Source organism: Xyrauchen texanus, chromosome 17 (assembly GCF_025860055.1).
Source record: "Xyrauchen texanus isolate HMW12.3.18 chromosome 17, RBS_HiC_50CHRs, whole genome shotgun sequence".
Lineage (NCBI taxonomy): Eukaryota > Metazoa > Chordata > Actinopteri > Cypriniformes > Catostomidae > Xyrauchen > Xyrauchen texanus.
The window spans coordinates 1,853,674-1,873,959 of NC_068292.1; the positions used below are offsets into that span (position 1 = coordinate 1,853,674).

The 20,286-nt window shown below is 37.2% G+C and overlaps 3 protein-coding genes across 6 annotated transcripts; 1 reads left to right on the forward strand and 2 right to left on the reverse strand.

The window, feature by feature from the left end:
* Positions 1-46: 46 nt before the first annotated feature.
* On the reverse strand, positions 47-3,414 carry ndufa3 (NADH:ubiquinone oxidoreductase subunit A3). Its single transcript, XM_052147706.1, has 4 exons — positions 3,381-3,414; positions 2,602-2,673; positions 2,413-2,490; positions 47-230 (listed from the first exon to the last, which is right to left on the reverse strand). The coding sequence occupies exons 1-4, from the start codon at positions 3,388-3,390 to the stop codon at positions 139-141; spliced, it is 252 nt and encodes an 83-aa protein (XP_052003666.1). The 5' UTR covers positions 3,391-3,414; the 3' UTR covers positions 47-138.
* Positions 3,415-3,460: 46 nt separating this feature from the next.
* Positions 3,461-9,232, forward strand: LOC127658418 (TCF3 fusion partner homolog). Of its 4 annotated transcripts, XM_052147704.1 has the most exons (6): positions 3,461-3,673; positions 4,756-5,042; positions 6,210-6,280; positions 7,354-7,423; positions 7,713-7,847; positions 9,099-9,232. In XM_052147704.1, exons 2-6 carry the CDS (start codon positions 4,818-4,820, stop codon positions 9,165-9,167), a joined length of 570 nt encoding a protein of 189 aa, XP_052003664.1. In that variant the 5' UTR covers positions 3,461-3,673; positions 4,756-4,817; the 3' UTR covers positions 9,168-9,232. The 4 variants fall into 4 exon arrangements, with proteins under 4 accessions (XP_052003664.1, XP_052003662.1, XP_052003661.1 ...); XM_052147702.1 differs by lacking the exon at positions 9,099-9,232 and having other exon boundaries at positions 4,751-5,042; positions 7,713-9,005; XM_052147701.1 differs by lacking the exon at positions 9,099-9,232 and having other exon boundaries at positions 7,713-9,005.
* On the reverse strand, positions 9,204-13,259 carry LOC127658419 (39S ribosomal protein L51, mitochondrial-like). The gene is made up of 4 exons (XM_052147705.1): positions 13,105-13,259; positions 12,848-12,944; positions 11,567-11,674; positions 9,204-9,596 (listed from the first exon to the last, which is right to left on the reverse strand). Exons 2-4 carry the CDS (start codon positions 12,930-12,932, stop codon positions 9,400-9,402), a joined length of 390 nt encoding a protein of 129 aa, XP_052003665.1. The 5' UTR covers positions 12,933-12,944; positions 13,105-13,259; the 3' UTR covers positions 9,204-9,399.
* Between the last annotated feature and the right edge of the window lie 7,027 nt (positions 13,260-20,286).

The following is a 20,286-nucleotide window of genomic DNA, read 5'->3' on the forward strand; positions in this document are numbered from 1 at the left end:
ACATCCATTTATCAGGTTTGTGAAAGAAAATCTTATGACAATAGTGTAATTAAATTAACAGCTTTTATTGAGAGCAAGCTGGTAACAGGACAGAAGAAAAGGTGGGTGTGGACTGTACAGGATTGTGAAGGACTTTTTTCACAGGTTTTTCAGCCATTCCAGGTTTTCCCCTTGTGGGTCAGTTGGGTGCGCTGGAATGTCCGGCATGTTTCCATCATCTCGCACTGGGACTGAAGGTTTAATATGATAAATAAGATCAAACTTACAGGCGGAGTATAACATATTAATATAATAAGTTGTTAATTAGCTAATAGCAACAAAAACTTGGAGTGGGGTTTATTAAAAAAAAAAACTAAGTTTCCTTGCAGACATTGCTGTAAAATGACCACATTTTCAAACGTAACAACAAACTCATTAATAAAAACATTGTAAATCAACTTGCAAACAGTGAAACCATGCAAGCTTTATAATTATTCAAGCCCGGTGCATGCTGGGGACACCGGCTTTGAAAAGTGAAGTAAAATGTACTTATTTTATTTACAAGTGAATTTTCATCAAATTAGCAAATAAATATGTCTACTTTAGGATTGATACATGATGACGCATTGTAAAGATAAACAATCAAAAATAATATTTATAAGCAAGAAAGAGCATTCATTACATGTTTGAACTGAGACCAATGTATACATTATATTACTCTCTGATAATAAAGCATTACAGTTGAAGTTCACATACACCTTAGCCAAATACATTTAAACTGAAGGTCAGTTAGGATCACTACTTTATTTTAAGAATGTGAAATGTCAGGATAATAGTAGAGAGAATGATTTATTTCAGCTTTTATTTCTTTCATCACATTCCCAGTGAGTAAGAAGTTTACATACACTTGTTAGTATTTGGCAGCATTGCCTTTAAATTGTTTAACTTGGATCAAAAGTGTTGGGTAGTCTTCCACAAGCTTCTCACAATAAGTTGCTGGAATTTTGGCCCGTTCCTCCAGACAGAACTGATGTAACTGAGTCAGGTTTGTAGGCCTACTTGATCACGCACACTTTTCAGTTCTGCGCACAAGTTTTCTATTGGGTTGAGGTCAGGGCTTTGTGATGGCCACTCCAATACCTTGACTTTGTTGTCCTTAAGCCGTTTTGCCACAACTTTGGTGATATCCTTGGGGTCATTGTTCATTTGGAAGACCCATTTGTGACTGAGCTTTAACTTTCTGGCTGATGTCTTGAGACGTTGCTTCAATGTATCCACATCATTTTCCTTTCTCATGATGTCATCTATTTTGTGAAGTGCACCAGTCCCTCCAGCAGCAAAGCACCCCCACAACATGATGCTGCACCCCCATGCTTCATTGTTGGCATGGTGTTCTTCGGCTTTCAAGCCTCACCCTTTTTCCTCCAAACATAATGATGGTCATTATTGCCAAACAGCTCAATATTTATATCATCAGACCAGAGGACATTTCTCCAAAAAGTACGACCTTTGTCCCCATGTGCACTTGTAAACTGTAGTCTGACTATTTTATGATGGTTTTGGAGCTGTAGCTTCATCCTTTCTGATCAGCCTTTCAGGTTATGTGGATATATGACTAGTTTTACTGTGGATATAGATACTTGTCAACCTGTTTCCTCCAGCATCTTCACCAGGTCCTTTGCTGTTGTTCTGGGATTGATTTGCACTTTTCGAATCAAACTACATTCACCTCTAGGACACTGAATGTGTCTCCTTCCTGAGCGGTATGATGACTGCGTGGTCACATGGTGTTTATACTTGCATATTGTTGTTTGTACAGATGAATGTGTTACTTAAGGCATTTGGAAATTGCTCCCAAAGATGAAACAGACTTATGGAGGTCCACAATTTTTTTCTGAGGTTTTGGCTGATATCTTTTGATTTTCCCATGATGTCAAGCAAAGAGTCACTGAGTTTGATGGTAGGCCTTAAAACATCCACAGGTACACCTCATGTTGACACCAATTAGCCAATTAGTCTATCGGAATCTAATAGGCTAACTGCCTAAAGGCTTGACAGTAAGCAGCTTGGAATTTTCCAAGCTGCTTTAAGGCACAGTTAACTTAGCGTATGTAAACTTCTGACCCACAGGAATTGTGATGGAGTCAACTAAAAGTTAAATAATTGTTGTGTTATGCACAATGTAGATGTCCTAAACAACTGGTATGAAAACTAGGAAGTGGTTAAAAAATGAGTTTTAATGACTTCAACATAAGTGTATGTAAACTTCTTACTTCTACTGTATAACAATGATCCTTAACAGAATGCTTGTAAAATAAATAAAGATGTTTTACTTAAAGATCATCCCAGGGGACAAAAGAACTGCCCTGATTAAAAAAATCATCCAAATATATTAAATGTGCAACATATATAGATTCCATTGGGATAATATACCTGGATAATTGTATGGAATTGCAGCGTTCAGCATTCCTGTGTACTTTGTAAAGGGGCTCAAAACCGGCACAATACAAGCTGAGAGAAACACAAAATACATTTCACATTGACAATTTCACAAAGCAGAGAGATGTAACCATGTAAACATAAACACTGATGAACAAATGTACATATATTTCACGGACTCACCCAGAAGTCCGAGTCCACAGGCAGCTGTGACTACAGGCTCCTTATTCCACGCGTTCTTCAAAAACCTTCCAACTAAATACAGAAAGATTGTGGTCAAAGCATCTCACCAACATACTCCAAAACTGTGCAGTTCTTCTGTACTGTACCAATAGATATTTTCCTAGAGGCTTGCTTGCCATTCTTTATACCGTTTATCAGTGCATACATAAAGAGTGAATCAGCATAATCTGGAACATTTTACACTTTCGATTTTTGTCATTTGTCACCCCAAAACTTCAGACAAAAAAAAAAAAAAAAAAAAAAATAAGAGATTTCGTCATTTGCCAACCCGCTAGAATATGGTCATGCTAGCAAAGCTCTGCTTATGATGAGAAATGTTCCCAATTCACCCTACTGTGGTGGTACAGTGATAATCAGATGGTAACACCATGGTACTTTAACATAATGGTATTATTGGCTCCGTTTGTTTGTTTTTTTTTAAACAAAGCGCTGCCATGGTATTTTTTAGTACATTTAGTCAGTGTATTTAATAATTTTACATGTCTATAAAATGTAGAATTATATTCAACAAAAGCAAAGCAAACGTCAGCTAGTTTGAGACTCCAAGGTCATTATTGTATATTCACACATTTTAAATAAACAATATTTCAGTACAAGAATATATGACAATATCTCTCGTGGACTTTTCAAAGAATCTGCTATTGAAGAATAGGATCAATCCGAACTCATGTAAAGAAAATCACATTTTTCACGCAGCTGACATGCTAAGCGTTACTTACAGGCCGCCATGTTTGCTTCTGTAGTTTGTCTCTGTTCAAGGATCATGGGAATTGTAGTTCAAAAGCGTCAATGACATGACGTGTTTTACAAGCGCCTCGCTGTTGTTTTGAGAGCGTAAAATGTGGAAATTTATAAAGTTTTAACATTTGTTATTTGCATTATTTAGACTCATACGTGCATGTTTATATTTGATGCACTGGTATAGTACTGTATCGGCTTAACTGATGAATAGTAAAGCACATTACTCCAGTTGATTTCCACATTAAACCTACATCATGTCTGATCCCTAAAGGTGAGTAAATCAAATTAATAAGCAGTTTAATTATAGCTCTTAGAGTGCAATCGTGATCAGGTTTTGAGATGTATATTTAGAGACCTTGGAACGTCTGTATGGATACTGTCTGTTCTGTACATTTCATTAAAATACTCGACCAGGTAATATTGTGAAGTATTCAGATATGATCCAATCCTGGGACGATGTATTATATTCATTTTCTTACTGTGCTGAGAGGATGCGAATCTTAAAATTGAATGGGAAAATGTCCGACTGTAGTGGGAAAGTGGTGTTAGATGTGCAAAATTGTTGTTAAATTATAAGATTTTTTTTGTTAATTTACATTTAGTACATTTTTAACATGGAAGGCAAAATTCGATGTGAAAATTAAATGTTAAAAAAATTAAATTCAGGTCTGTTCATAGCTATTTATATGAAAATCTCCTATGGTCTTTATACATGGTCCTCCTGGTAAGAGCATAGGTGTCATTTTTTATTTTATTTTTTATAATGATACCATTTCTTCTTACGTGGAGTAATAAAAATACTTAAATACAATATTACCTTTAATTTGCATTTGCTAATAAGAAAATTTTTAAACTTTAGTTCAGTGAAACCTACAATTCTAGAAGTTGAAAAATGAAGAAAATATTAAAATATGGCATATATTGGAGGCAGATTGCTGCCATCTGGTGAACAAAATATAAATAACATGACTTGAAAGTTATGTTGTGACAATAATAGCCAGTAGTCTATAGTGTAGTCTGATTGCTTAATTTAAATAAATGTAATTTTATATTTTATCACAAGTTATGCATTTGGATATATATTTAGACATTATAGGAGGGTTAAATGGTCTCACTTACCCCTTGATATGGCGCAGCATGCCCCTGGACAACAATTTCTTTCAAGTCATATTTTTATGGCATCCTGAAATAGAATTGGTCATAATAGTTTTCTATCTAATTTTCCCTTACCTCAAATTTTTCCGCCAACTTCAGTAAAAAGTGTCACAGCTTACCCACCTCCCACTACTCATTAACATGCAGAATGTAACTTATTAGGAAACAGTAATTAGTGATTTTCTGTCTGAAGAACAGAGTATGACAGACAAAGCATCATTGTGCAATTGGAAACAAAGCTCCCATTGTGTGGCATTCAGATGATGGAAGATTTCTCAGGCCTGGCTTTACCCCCTCTATTTGGGGGTCACATTCTGGAAGCTGAGTTGGAGACAGGTGGGGTAGAGCTGGGCCCCAGCGAGAGTGAGCTCCTGGATAATGACGGGGCTCCGTCAGCCCCCGGACAAGATGGGGAGGAAGAGAGGAGAGAACTGGACAAAAGAAAATATCAAGCTCTCAGCAAGAAGTGCAAAGAGATAGAACAGGTAACCTGTTTATGCACAGAAGATAAAATATCCTCATACACATCCTGTACACAGATTTGAAGATTTCTTTGGTCATCGCTTGTGTAAACGTTGTGCATTTTCTAGTTCTTCCAGGAAAATTATGCTTAAAGGATAGTTCATCTGAAAATGTAAATTCTGTCATCATTCATGTTGTCCCAAACCTGTATGAATTTCTGACCTGATGCTTTGTGTTTAATGGCTCCAGATTTGATTTGATTTGACAGCTACAGCGAAAGGCCTTTGTATCATGTGACTTCAGAAGACTTAGGACCACTTTTATCCAACCCAGTCTCATAGAATACATTTTACTATAGCTAAATTTTTGTAAACTGAATGTTACGTGCCAAATGTAATGTTTTTTTCACAGTTTCCTGGTGAAATTAACACAAGGCGCTTCAACAACTGTGTGTTTTAGTCACTTTCACACAAATCACGAGAACAATGGCTGATTATGACTTTATAAACACTTCTTTTTCACACTATTCCTCACACACTGCTGTTATGATATCAAAACACTTTTACTCAAACGCATCATTTAAAAACAATATTTTAACCCTTTTATTACAGACTCATTTACACACTTATTCCAACGTGATTAGCTTGTGTGGAAGCTCACCTAATAGAGGGTTGGACTTTGGACACTATCGGTTATGTTTAGGTGTTGGTTTAGGGTAAGGATGTCTGTTTTCTTCACCTCTCATTTGCTTTTAGGACAAAGTATAGGTTAAGTATGGTTAATTATAGGTACAAAGAACCTCCATCTAATATTCCCCTTAAAAACAATGTCTGATTATGACACCAGTGTGCTCGCTTTTGGCGCCCCACGTGGGACATTTCACTGGGAAACTGCAGCAAAATGTGTAATATGGCATGTCATTTAATGATACTTTTATGGTGCTTATTTGTCGTTTTGGACCTTGACATCCCCAGTCCCCATTCACTTTCTTTACATGAAAAAGAGCAGCCAGGATATTCTTCAAAAGTTTACCTTTTGTGTTCCAAGGAAGACAGAAGGTCACACAGGTTTGGAACGACATGAGGTTGAGTTCAGTGATGACAGAATTTGTTCTGTGAAACTATCCCTTGAAAACAAGGTTTAAATTGGCACAGAACAACAGGCAATTTTTTAACTGAACTCATTTTCAGGTGAATGAGAAGACTTTGGGTCGTCTTTACCATATCCAAAGACTGACACGTCGACTGAGGAAAGAAAGGAGGTACATGCACATTGTTTGGTTTATTTATTGATTTCACGTATTGTATGTGATGCACCAACATATTGGCTGCCGATATACAGTATATGTGCCAATTAATGACCAAATTAAAACCATCAGCATATCGGTTATAATCATGAAAACGCAGTTATGAAAAAAACGATGTTTTATTTCTAATTCATTCGTAATGCATTTTGTGCATTCAAATGCACAATCCAGAAATAATAATATCCACAATATGTAGAAGGGTTGGCTCTCCTAAGAACATGCAATGTTTAATGTTTATTATTTCTCGTTCTCACATTAATGTGGAAAAACTGCCATAAACGGATGTGACAGATGGGAAACCGGCATTTACCTGAAGTTTACATGATTGAGGGAAACCATCCAAAATGCTTTGAAACCAACAGACTTTGAGCTCTGAGACATCTGCATGATATCCATTAACGCTGAATGACTGATAGAATTAACAGTGAAAATCGCAATATGGGCTTGCGAGATTACTAAAGCATAAAAAGGCAGTTGCTCCAGTCAGTGCTGTGTGAGCAAGCGGCGCTCTCTAGCGGTCAGGACAGTGTTATTTTAAAGGGGGTTTTGTTTCTTTTGTTAAATTTGTTTATGATGTGGTTGACATTTCTGTGGAATTGCCCAACATGTTTATCATATGAATTTGTTATATTCTGTCATATACAGAACATAAGTTTAAAATATGGGTTCATGAGATCATGTCATATTTAGTAATTGTTTGCATCTGTTTATCTTTTGTAGTGGCTGTTTTAAATTTTGGAATTTCATATGTTCAAGTTGCAGATCCAATTCAAGTACAGTGGAAATTATTTATTGTTCCTCTTTGTACATTTTTAAAGCAGAATTCCTAACTCAAACAGTGATCTGATGATAAAAATTGGTATCGTATCAGCCTGTTTTCTTTTTTTATCGGTATAGATATTGGCCAGTTTCATATTGGTGCATTCTTAATTTTATGTATGCATACTTGTACATTTCAATGTTATTTCTGTTTGTTATTAATAATAACATAACAGAAACATAAGAACAACTGTAAATGTGTGTGTCAGGTTCCTTCTGAAGAATCTGGATTCATATGGAGATGACTACAGGACAGCACATCTCACTATCCCATTAGAGGTGAGACCAATGAAGGATACTGATGGTTTATTTCAAATGGGTGATTTTAATCTGCACAAATTGTATAAGCATCACAAACTTGTTCTAATGTAATGTTTTCTTTTTAAAAACATCAGGGGGTCCGCCAACTATTGTTGTGGAATAAATATAAGTATGCGTTCAAAGCTAAAGACGCTAAAGTTCTTCTAAATGTTACATTGTCCCTCCCACATTAAAATATATGAAGTTAAAATGATATAATTCTCTTTTTCCATCAGTAGATGTTAATCAGGCTTCTTGTGTTTGTCAGGATGAAGGGAAAGCTGGTTTAGATTGTGTTGTTGGTGGTTATGAGGACAGTTTCTCCCCTACATTTCATCATCAGTCAGCAGGTGGACCTAAGAAGAGACATCGGCTTCCAAAGGACAACTACAGAGATGCACAGGTATACAGACCGACACACGGACAACTCGTTAAAGTGTCTAGATTTCAATATACACCAATTGACACTAACTACATTTCCATCCAAGGTTTTTTTTTTTACAGGCCAATTCTATTAATTTATTGTTTAGTCTGCTTTTGAAAAAATGCCTGCACAATCCCCTATATTAAAATAAATAAATTACCAAACACAAAAAGACCTATATATGCCTTTTCTTTACACAAACTAAAAAAAGTCGGCTGAATGACATCCTCAGAATGTTCTGCGAGTCTATAAACTATCAGTCCAAATAAAACTATTTGTCCAATGAGTTCACTTTCAGACAACGAGCTTTTGAACATTTAAAAAAGTTAAAATATTTTAAATCTAACCCTCTTCACCTCGGATCGCAATTACTGCTGCTTCAGAAAATATAAATTTGCATTTTGAAGCTAAAATAAATTTGAGATGATAATCAAGTTCAGTTGGGCGTTAAAAGTTGCTGGAGAAATATGCAGGACATAATGCAGTTGTGATGGTGATGCTTTTGATTAGATGATTGTTCAAAATATTGAATATCAGGAATGTTTCTTATGTAAACCCTGATATTACACCGGATCAATTTTTTTTAATAGCTGTGCACACAGCATATACACATCGATGGAAGGTCCTTATACTGAGACTGAAAGTTTTGAAGCAGTACTTGATGCAGATTGCCAGCTTGAACAGGGCCATGACGATCTGCTTTCGGGTTGGAACCGGTGCCAACCTGCGATAGGTGCAACATCAGGACCAATATTACAGTCATATCAGAACAGCAACTGCTCCCTTTTGAGTATTTAATTGTGAAATTAAAATGACAGTAAGGTGGCTAATTTCAATTAATTGTCCCAATAATCTCCCAATTTTACCAAAAATGGAGGAAAAAAATTGGGAACATCTGGGAAGCGAATTGGCGATAAACACACATTTCTGAATGGAAACGCTTCAGGGCATTTCTTTTGAGATAAACCAAAACTTTTATGCACGACGTCATCACGCACACAATTTTTATCGATAAAAGGCCAATTGAATGGAAACGAGCAAAAGGCAGCAAATGTCCCAATTTTATTTTCCGCATTTTCACTTTGTCGATAACAAAATTAGTAGAGAAAAATTAGTGGTGCTTTTCCATGTAAAGCTCTGCTAAACTGTTGTGGATGTTTGCCATTTTGCGCATTACCACATACTACATGATTTGAGGTATTAAATTGTAAACCTCTTTTCTTCCCACAGACAGAATCGGATCACCCAATCAAGACTGAGGGTCAGTTCACAGGCTTCCCCAGTCCCCTCTCTCACTGACCCCAGACCAGCTAAAGGACTGTCAATACACTGATTTGCTGTCAGCATGCCCATTTGCTGTCAACACTGCACATGGATGACATTTCTGTCATTTAATTTGAGGGGGGGAATGAGATTTATTCAAATAAACATGTTTTTACTGAGTAATGAACAGTATTGCAGCTCTCAAAACAAATCATTTCACATCAGCACAGATCAGGGAAGCATACAAAAGATTGTGGTCGTTGCGAGTCTATCTGTGTTTGCCGTATCTGTTGAAGCGGCGGTACAGGAAACTGATCCTCTTCTCCAGGATGTGTCTGTCCTCTGTCATCATACGGTCTCCTACCATCTGCCTCTTTCTGATGAGACGCTGAAATTCATTTCCTTTGAAACCCTTGAGCCATACAGGGGCTTTGATCAAGTCCTTTGGGTGGGCTTTAAAGTCACCTGCAGTGAAAGACATAACAAAAAATGCCTGACTTGGATTAAAAGTGGGTAATATACAATTATTACACGCCAACTATATGGCTATACATATACATGGACATAAAATATTGATTTGTGCTGAAATTATGTAATTATGTGAAAAGAAAATCGTTTGTTTTGAGGAAATTACCATCTGATTCATCATCCAGCTTATTACAAGTCTAAACAAATAAAGCACATGAAAAATGTATAAATTGTTTACTTGTAGAGATCACAGAGTGATCCGAGATGCTGGAACGATGTCTCGCAGAACCCGAATGAGCGGACTGATATGTGGATGTGCGGTTGTTCTTCAGAAATATCAGATGGCACCATATACCAATCAGAATCAAGTATTAAAGAGAGCCACGAAATAAACGATTGAATACACAACATGAAGGCGAAGAACCACCTGATGCTAAATAGATTATCCAATTTATACCATGGTCATTTGCCACCATTGACAGCTGTCATTGATATTTACAGCACAAATTTTGACTGAAAGATTAACAATAATGGTAAACTTTATCTACGGGTCATTAGCTCTAGAGTTCTGCCCGTTCTAAATCAGACACAAAGTAGTGAGATAACATTTATTTGAATTAATTTAATAAAAAGCTGTACGAATAATTGGAAAAATGGACATGAGCTAGTAAAGGGATAGAAAATTCTCTCACCCTCATGCCATCCCAGATGTGTATGACTTACTTTTACTTTTGAATCACCAAAAAGCACATAAAGGCAGCATAAAAGTAATCCAGTGGTTTAATCCATGTCTTCTGAAGCGATATGATCGGTGTGAATCCTTTTTGCTTCACTTTTTCCTTCTGTTTTTGGTGATTCACATTGTTCATGCATATCGCCCTCTACAGGGCAGGGAGAATTTTATGATAAAACAAATTACATCAATATTGATCATATCACTTCAGAAGACATTGATTTAATCACTAGATTAAAGGATTATGGATTACTTTTATGGTGCCTTTATGTGCTTTTAGGATCGTCAACTTTCTGGTCACCATTCACTTGCATTATATGGACCTACAGAGCTGAAATATTCTTCTAAAAAACTTAATTTGTGTTCTGCAGAAGAAAAAGTCATACACATCTGTGATGGCATGAGGATGAGTTTTTTTTAGGTGAACTATCCCTTTAAAAACTGAATTTGAATACTCAGTCCAAACATAATAATAGCCACAGAATATAGGGTTGGAACTGATGAGAACATGTTATATTTAACTTCTATTCTTTGTCATTTTCACATTGAGGAAAAAAAACGGCGTTGCTGACGTGACAGGTGTAAAAGTGGCACTCCCTGTAAATGATGAGGGAAAACCATCCGAAACATTTTGAAACCTTCAGACTTTGACCTCTGAGACATCCACATGGCATCCATTAAGACTGCACAATTGATTGAATTAAAAAGAATTCGCAATGTCGCCTTGCGTGATTACTAAATTGAAAAAGGCTGCGTTTGCTAACATTCAGCGCTTCAGTCATAAGTGTCAAGGGTACCCTCTAGCAGCTATAGACGCACGTGTTGAGCAGGGCTGCAATATTACAATATAAATCGTCATACCAGACAGCGAGACACCTCTGATGAATGTCAACGGTAATTAAAACTGACTGGAACTACCTGTGCATTAAACGGTTTTAACGCACAAATTCCAGCCAATCAGAATGGAGTATTCAAATAGACCTTGGTATAAATACAGATATATATAGAATATCCGTAAGAGCCTAAACATATCAAGCCATTTTTTTTTTTTTTTACAATTTTTTATCACAATAAACATTCATGACTTTTCCAGTCGTTCATGAAGACTGGATAAGGATTTTTACTAATCATTTTACAGGGACAGCCATCACAAAGAGAGCAAAAGCGCAATGCAAGTCACATTTGATGACGAAACGTATAATAAATAACCAATAATCAACAATAACTTGCTAACCCAAGATTCCAATGTTGTCATAGACTCCAAACATGCTCCTCTTCTCCGTCCATCGGTCCACCTCCTTCAGTTTGGGAATAGCATGCATTCGTACTCTAGCACAATTGCCTGTACAAGATGGGAAAATTAACAAATAAAATGTTACTTATGGGTAGTTGATATATTTCATGAGCTTTTATAAATCAACATCAAGACTAAAAGGAATAGTCTGGGTTCAATACAAGTTAAGCTCAATTGACAGCATTTGTGACAACATTGATTGCCCAAAAAAATCTATTTTAAAAGCAAAAATCAAAGTTACAGAGAGGCACTTGCATTGGAAGTGAATGGGGCAAATTTTTGGAGGGTTTAAAGGCAGAAATGTTTAGCTTATAATTAAAAAGCTTGTGTATTATTTGAGCTGTAATGTTGTTTAAATAGTTGTTTTTATGTTTATTTTTTTTAATTGGATATAACTTTACACAGGATAGGTTAGCAAGCGATTTTATCACACTAAAATCATGTTTACATGCATAGTTTATGTCTGTGGCAAAACTTGAAACATGGAATATTTCACCATATTCAGATTGGCCTCCATTCACTTCCATTGAAAGTGGAGGGATGAATCAAAATTGAATTTTTGTGGTAATCATTATTATTCCATAAATGCTGTCGATTGAGCATGTATTGAACCAGGAATATTCCTTTAAGGTTGGAACTGATATGAATTTATCAGAGAAAGTTCACATAAAATTTTTCACTGTTTTTAATTACCTTGTTGCCTTCACTAGTTCATTTTAAACGTTCTACAGTGTGATAAATACATTTTTATAAGTAAAAATATTCCATTAAGTCTTTCAATGCAACTTATTTAGACAGACAACACACACACGAACACACACACACTAAAACAAACAATCACTAACACACACACACATTGGTGCAGCTGTCATTATGAGGACTCTCCACAGACATAATGATTATTATACTATACAAATGATAGATTGTATCCCCTAAACCTAACCCTCACAAAAAACATTCTGCATGTTTACATTTACACTAAGTTTAGTATATTTATTAAGCGATTTAAATTATGGGGACACTAGAAATTTCCTCATAAACCACATTTATAGCATAATACCCTTGTAATTACCAGTTTGTAACCTAAAACAAATGTCCTCGTAAACCACTTAAACCTGCCCACACACACACATATATATATATATATATATATATATATATATATATATATATATATATATATATATATATATATATACACACACACACACACACACTCACCTGTACTGAAGTGTCTCGTGCACAGCAGCAATGATGATTGACAGAAGGTCAAACCGCTCCTCAACAGTCCGCCAAACAGCGACATGCTCAAAGTTTCCTACAAAACCACATATAAAGCTCATTTGGAAGCAATCTAGCGAACCACATTTACAACAAATCTGCTGATAAATAATTTTGATCATGACCTTCTCACCGCGAGCTCAGTGTCATCACAACTAGCCGCGTGCTCAACTCAATGTCTTTAAAATATGTTTTACCTTTCAATGGATCCGTGTTGACAATAAACAGACCTGCAATCACAGTTTTTATAACTTGTGAAGTCCTCCAGTTAAATCTACCACTGTCAGAGTTATATCAAGGTATTTCTGGCTACATCCATGCGTACAAGGCAGGCTACATGATTTCCGCCCGTCACTACAATGATACAGTTTACATTTTTCAAAATAAAAGTCACATTTACTTTTAAAGGAATATTCCGGGTTCGATACAAGTCAAAGGTGCACTCAGTCATTTTTTCCACATTAAAAAAGTTTTTACTCCTAATTAAATAATTGTCTTGTTTTGAAACATATGTATTAAATCATGAGCACTCACATTAGATGAGGACTGTAGTCATATCAGAAACCTTATAAAAGCTGTTTCATTCTAAATGGGGCAGGGGCGTCCTCATGGGGGCTGCCATTTTAGAATCACATGACCAGCTGAATACTACTCGTTTAATCTCAGTAACCATCTTGTTATTGGACACTTTCACTCTCAGATTAAGTGAATCATGTCTGATTGTGAATAGTGAATTTCTACAATGGCATCTGTAACTAAAAACATTTGCGTTTGAATGATGCGGCATCCACACCACTAGGTGTTACTAAGTACACAAAATACAATAGACGCAAGAACAAACAGGCCCATCAGAACGTTGCATGTGTATATATATATATATATATTTATACCACGGGCTGTTTATATACTCGATTCTGATTGGCTGGAAGGTGTGCAGTAAAACCGTTTAATGCACAGGTAGTTCCAGTCAGTTTGATTACAGTTCGAAATTAATCCGCTACTATAATCATCAGTAACAATAGTAACACAGTTACACTTGCAAACAGAGTGAGAGAAACATAGAAAACGTTTATTTAGGTAGGCTAAATGGATGATTTTTGCATATCGTTTAATTTGTATGGTGAATATGGCAATTTTGAGAAATGGGCCCAGGCACAAGACGAAATAGAAGACTTGGAGAAGACGTTGAATGACAAAAAGCGGCAAAAAGAATTAACACCGACAGAGCTAGATAAGATCGAAGATGACAAAGATGAGATCAATACGAAAAAGACAACTAAATGGGCAGTTAACACTTTCAGTGACTTTTTGCGCCAAAAACAGAAAAATTGTGATTTCGAGACCTGCTCTGCTTCTCTTTTAAATGAGACATTGCGGGAGTTTTATGCCTCTGTTCAGTCTACCGCTGGACGCGAATACAGTGTTGCAAGTTTGATGTGTCTCAGAGCAGGTATAAACCGTCACATTACAAAATACAACATCATAAGTGATAAAGACTTCAAGTCAAGCAATGCCATCTTTAAATCAGTTTTAAAGCACTACAGGAAAAATGGAAAAGACACCAGCGTTCATCATCCGCGTATTACTGAGTCTGACTTGGAGAAAATTAGAAATGCACCTGCACTCTCCCCTTTCACACCCACAGGACTTGTAAGAAAAGTTTGGTTTGACATACAGCTGTGTTTTGCACGGAGGGGAAGAGAAGGAAACCGTAACCTATCAAAAGAGTCTTTCGTTCTCCGGCAAGACGAGAATGGGAAAGAGTACCTGACCCTGGCGCATAACCCAGAGACAAAAAACCACAAGGATCCCACTGCATCGGATAGAGAAAATTCACGAGTATTTATGTTTGCGAGCCCGGCAACCCACTTTGTCCCGTGGACAGCTTTAAAAAATATCTGTCAAAGTGTCCAGAAAATACCGGAGCGTTCTATTTGCATCCGAGGCGCATCCCTCTGTGCAAACTCGAGAGCACCAAAATGTGGTTCACCAGGGAGCCGATGGGGCTCAACTACCTTGGCAATATGCTAAAAAGCATTTGTGAAGAGGTTGGTAATAGATATTTCGTTTTTGCCCATAAATTTAAACTGTGTTTATATTATTTTCCAAATCTAAATTGTATACTTTAAATTGTTGTTGTTCAGGTGGAAGGTATCTCACAAATGTACACAAACCATAGTTTGCGTAGCACTGCCGTTGGACGACTCTCTGATGCAGGACTAGAAAGTCGCCAGATCATGTCAGTGACAGGCCACCGATGCGAGGCGAGTTTGCGGTCATATTGGGCCCCATCTTTGTCAGAGAGGAGGGAATGGAGTGACATACTGACATCTAGAACCTCAACAAGCAAAGCGAAACATAATTTCACCTCCAAGCCTAAAACTGAAATAACCCTACCCTTTTCCATGTCTAACTTCATGATAAATGGAAATGTGGAGTTTAACATCAATTAGTATAGTGATGAGTAAAACAATCCCCTATCGAAATTTCCAACTGTTTGATTTTTTTGTTTTCATTTAATTTAATGCATTTCAATAAATGTAATGTGTCTTTATATCTAATCATGGTTAGAGACACCGGTTTTATTTCACACTCTACATAATTCATTTAAATAAATGACATGATTAATTCAAATAAAGATTGCCTCGTCACTGTCAGTGTTGCCTGTCATTCATAAATAATTTTAATAAATCCATTAAATAATCATTAAGTTAGCTATATGCTTAAGCAACGAGGGGACTCTTTCAGTTCTTTGTCTCTCTCTTTTAATAATGAATTTAAATAAATGTGATAATTCATTCAAATAAAAGCAATCCGATGGCTCTGCTTTATTTAAAGTGGACGGAGTGCTAGAACTAACGAGCCGTTATAAGTTAACGAGCCGTAACTTATACGAAATAACCGTCATTTTTACACGTCTGTTAAAAAATTACATTATTATTACAAAATTAACATCAGTTACAGATTTAACTTATTTTTAACTTGGCAAATAACCGTGGTATAAGCGGGATAATCCACGGCTAGTCATGCATTAAAGGATTTAAATGCAGGATGTAGAGGCAACCACCTCCGCTTCGCGTCGGGTGGTTCTTCGCCTCTACGTCATGCATTAAAATCCTTTAATGCATGGCTAGCCGTGGATTATCCCTTACATATATATATAATGCGATTCAATCTGTTTGCTGCACTCGTGAATGTGACAGAAAGCGCAGGTAGGGTAGTATAGTGTATGTTATGGTAGGTAGGGTAGTGTAGTGTAGGTTATGGTAGGTAGTGTAGTATAGGTTATGGTAGGTAGGGTAGTGTAGGTTATTGTAGGTAGTGTAGTGTAGGTTATGGTAGGTAGGGTAGTATAGTATAGGTTATGGTAGGTAGTGTAGTGTAGGTTATGGTAGGTAGTGTAGTATAGGTTATGGTAGGTAGGGTAGTGTAGGTTATTGTAGGTAGTGTAGTGTAGGTTATGGTAGGTAGGGTAGTATAGTATAGGTTATGGTAGGTAGTGTAGTGTAGGTTATGGTAGGTAGGGTAGTGTAGGTTATTGTAGGTAGTGTAGTATAGGTTATGGTAGGTAGGGTAGTGTAGGTTATTGTAGGTAGTGTAGTATAGGTTATGGTAGGTACGGTAGTGTAGGTTATTGTAGGTAGTGTAGTATAGGTTATTGTAGGTAGGGTAGTGTAGGTTATTGTAGGTAGTGTAGTATAGGTTATGGTAGGTAGTGTAGTGTAGGTTATGGTAGGTAGGGTAGTGTAGGTTATTGTAGGTAGTGTAGTATAGGTTATGGTAGGTAGGGTAGTGTAGGTTATTGTAGGTAGTGTAGTATAGGTTATGGTAGGTAGGGTAGTGTAGGTTATTGTAGGTAGTGTAGTATAGGTTATGGTAGGTAGTGTAGTGTAGGTTATGGTAGGTAGGGTAGTGTAGGTTATTGTAGGTAGTGTAGTATAGGTTATGGTAGGTAGTGTAGTGTAGGTTATGGTAGGTAGGGTAGTGTAGGTTATTGTAGGTAGTGTAGTATAGGTTATGGTAGGTACGGTAGTGTAGGTTATTGTAGGTAGTGTAGTATAGGTTATTGTAGGTAGGGTAGTGTAGGTTATTGTAGGTAGTGTAGTATAGGTTATTGTAGGTAGTGTAGTGTAGGTTATTGTAGGTAGTGTAGTGTAGATTATTGTAGGTAGTGTAGTGTAGGTTACTGTAGGTAGGGTAGTGTAGGTTATTGTAGGTAGTGTAGTATAGGTTATGGTACGTAGGGTAGTGTAGGTTATTGTAGGTAGGGTAGTGTAGGTTATTGTAGGTTATTGTAGGTAGTGTAGTGTAGGTTATTGTAGGTAGTGTAGTGTAGGTTATTGTAGGTAGTGTAGTATAGGTTATGGTACGTAGGGTAGTGTAGGTTATTGTAGGTAGGGTAGTGTAGGTTATTGTAGGTAGTGTAGTGTAGGTTATTGTAGGTAGTGTAGTGTAGGTTATTGTAGGTAGTGTAGTGTAGGTTATGGTACGTAGGGTAGTGTAGGTTATTGTAGGTAGGGTAGTGTAGGTTATTATAGGTAGTGTAGTGTAGGTTATTGTAGGTAGTGTAGTGTAGGTTATTGTAGGTAGTGTAGTGTAGGTTATGGTAGGTAGTGTAGTGTAGGTTATTGTAGGTAGTGTAGTATAGGTTATGGTACGTAGGGTAGTGTAGGTTATTGTAGGTAGGGTAGTGTAGGTTATTGTAGGTAGTGTAGTGTAGGTTATTGTAGGTAGTGTAGTGTAGGTTATGGTAGGAAGGGTAGTGTAGGTTATTGTAGGTAGTGTAGTGTAGGTTATTGTAGGTAGTGTAGTGTAGGTTATGGTAGGTAGGGTAGTGTAGGTTATGGTAGGTAGGGTAGTGTAGGTTATTGTAGGTAGGGTAGTGTAGGTTATGGTAGGTAGTGTAGTGTAGGTTATTGTTGGTAGGGTAGTGTAGGTTATGGTGCGTAGGGTAGTGTAGGTTATTGTAGGTAGGGTAGTGTAGGTTATGGTGCGTAGGGGTAGTGTAGGTTATTGTAGGTAGGGTAGTGTAGGTTATTGTAGGTAGTGTAGTGTAGGTTATTGTAGGTAGTGTAGTGTAGGTTATTGTAGGTAGGGTAGTGTAGGTTATGGTAGGTAGGGTAGTGTATGTTATGGTAGGTAGGGTAGTGTAGGTTATGGTAGGTAGGGTAGTATAGTATAGGTTATGGTAGGTAGTGTAGTATAGGTTATGGTAGGTAGGGTAGTGTAGGTTATGGTAGGTAGGGTAGTGTAGGTTATTGTAGGTAGTGTAGTATAGGTTATGGTAGGTAGGGTAGTGTAGGTTATGGTAGGTAGGGTAGTGTAGGTTATTGTAGGTAGTGTAGTATAGGTTATGGTGGGTAGGGTAGTGTAGGTTATGGTAGGTAGTGTAGTATAGGTTATGGTACGTAGGGTAGTGTAGGTTATTGTAGGTAGTGTAGTGTAGGTTATTGTAGGTAGTGTAGTGTAGGTTATGGTAGGTAGTGTAGTGTAGGTTATTGTAGGTAGTGTAGTATAGGTTATGGTACGTAGGGTAGTGTAGGTTATTGTAGGTAGTGTAGTGTAGGTTATTGTAGGTAGTGTAGTGTAGGTTATGGTAGGAAGGGTAGTGTAGGTTATTGTAGGTAGTGTAGTGTAGGTTATTGTAGGTAGTGTAGTGTAGGTTATGGTAGGTAGGGTAGTGTAGGTTATGGTAGGTAGGGTAGTGTAGGTTATTGTAGGTAGGGTAGTGTAGGTTATGGTAGGTAGTGTAGTGTAGGTTATTGTTGGTAGGGTAGTGTAGGTTATGGTACGTAGGGTAGTGTAGGTTATTGTAGGTAGGGTAGTGTAGGTTATGGTACGTAGGGTAGTGTAGGTTATTGTAGGTAGGGTAGTGTAGGTTATTGTAGGTAGTGTAGTGTAGGTTATTGTAGGTAGTGTAGTGTAGGTTATTGTAGGTAGGGTAGTGTAGGTTATGGTAGGTAGGGTAGTGTATGTTATGGTAGGTAGGGTAGTGTAGGTTATGGTAGGTAGGGTAGTATAGTATAGGTTATGGTAGGTAGTGTAGTATAGGTTATGGTAGGTAGGGTAGTGTAGGTTATGGTAGGTAGGGTAGTGTAGGTTATTGTAGGTAGTGTAGTATAGGTTATGGTAGGTAGGGTAGTGTAGGTTATGGTAGGTAGGGTAGTGTAGGTTATTGTAGGTAGTGTAGTATAGGTTATGGTGGGTAGGGTAGTGTAGGTTATGGTGGGTAGGGTAGTGTAGGTTATTGTAGGTAGGGTAGTGTAGGTTATGGTAGGTAGGGTAGTGTAGGTTATGGTAGGTAGGGTAGTATAGTATAGGTTATTGTAGGTAGGGTAGTGTAGGTTATGGTAGGTAGTGTAGTGTAGGTTATGGTAGGTAGGGTAGTGTAGGTTATGGTAGGTAGGGTAGTGTAGGTTATGGTAGGTAGTGTAGTGTAGGTTATGGTAGGTAGTGTAGTGTATGTTATTGTAGGTAGGGTAGTGTAGGTTATGGTAGGTAGTGTAGTATAGGTTATTGTAGGTAGGGTAGTGTAGGTTATTGTAGGTAGTGTAGTATAGGTTATTGTAGGTAGTGTAGTGTAGGTTATTGTAGGTAGTGTAGTGTAGGTTATGGTAGGTAGTGTAGTGTAGGTTCTTGTAGGTAGGGTAGTGTAGGTTATGGTAGGTAGTGTAGTATAGGTTATTGTAGGTAGGGTAGTGTAGGTTATTGTAGGTAGTGTAGTATAGGTTATTGTAGGTAGTGTAGTGTAGGTTATTGTAGGTAGTGTAGTGTAGATTATTGTAGGTAGTGTAGTGTAGGTTACTGTAGGTAGTGTAGTGTAGGTTATTGTAGGTAGGGTAGTGTAGGTTATTGTAGGTAGGGTAGTGTAGGTTATTGTAGGTTATTGTAGGTAGTGTAGTGTAGGTTATTGTAGGTAGTGTAGTGTAGGTTATTGTAGGTAGTGTAGTATAGGTTATGGTACGTAGGGTAGTGTAGGTTATTGTAGGTAGGGTAGTGTAGGTTATGGTAGGTAGCGTAGTGTAGGTTATGGTAGGTAGTGTAGTGTAGGTTATTGTAGGTAGGGTAGTGTAGGTTATGGTAGGTAGTGTAGTGTAGGTTATGGTAAGTAGTGTAGTGTAGGTTATTGTAGGTAGGGTAGTGTAGGTTATTGTAGGTAGGGTAGTGTAGGTTATGGTAGGTAGTGTAGTGTAGGTTATTGTAGGTAGTGTAGTGTAGGTTATTGTAGGTAGTGTAGTGTAGGTTATGGTAGGTAGGGTAGTATAGTATAGGTTATGGTAGGTAGTGTAGTGTAGGTTATTGTAGGTAGGGTAGTGTAGGTTATTGTAGGTAGTGTAGTGTAGGTTATTGTAGGTAGGGTAGTGTAGGTTATTGTAGGT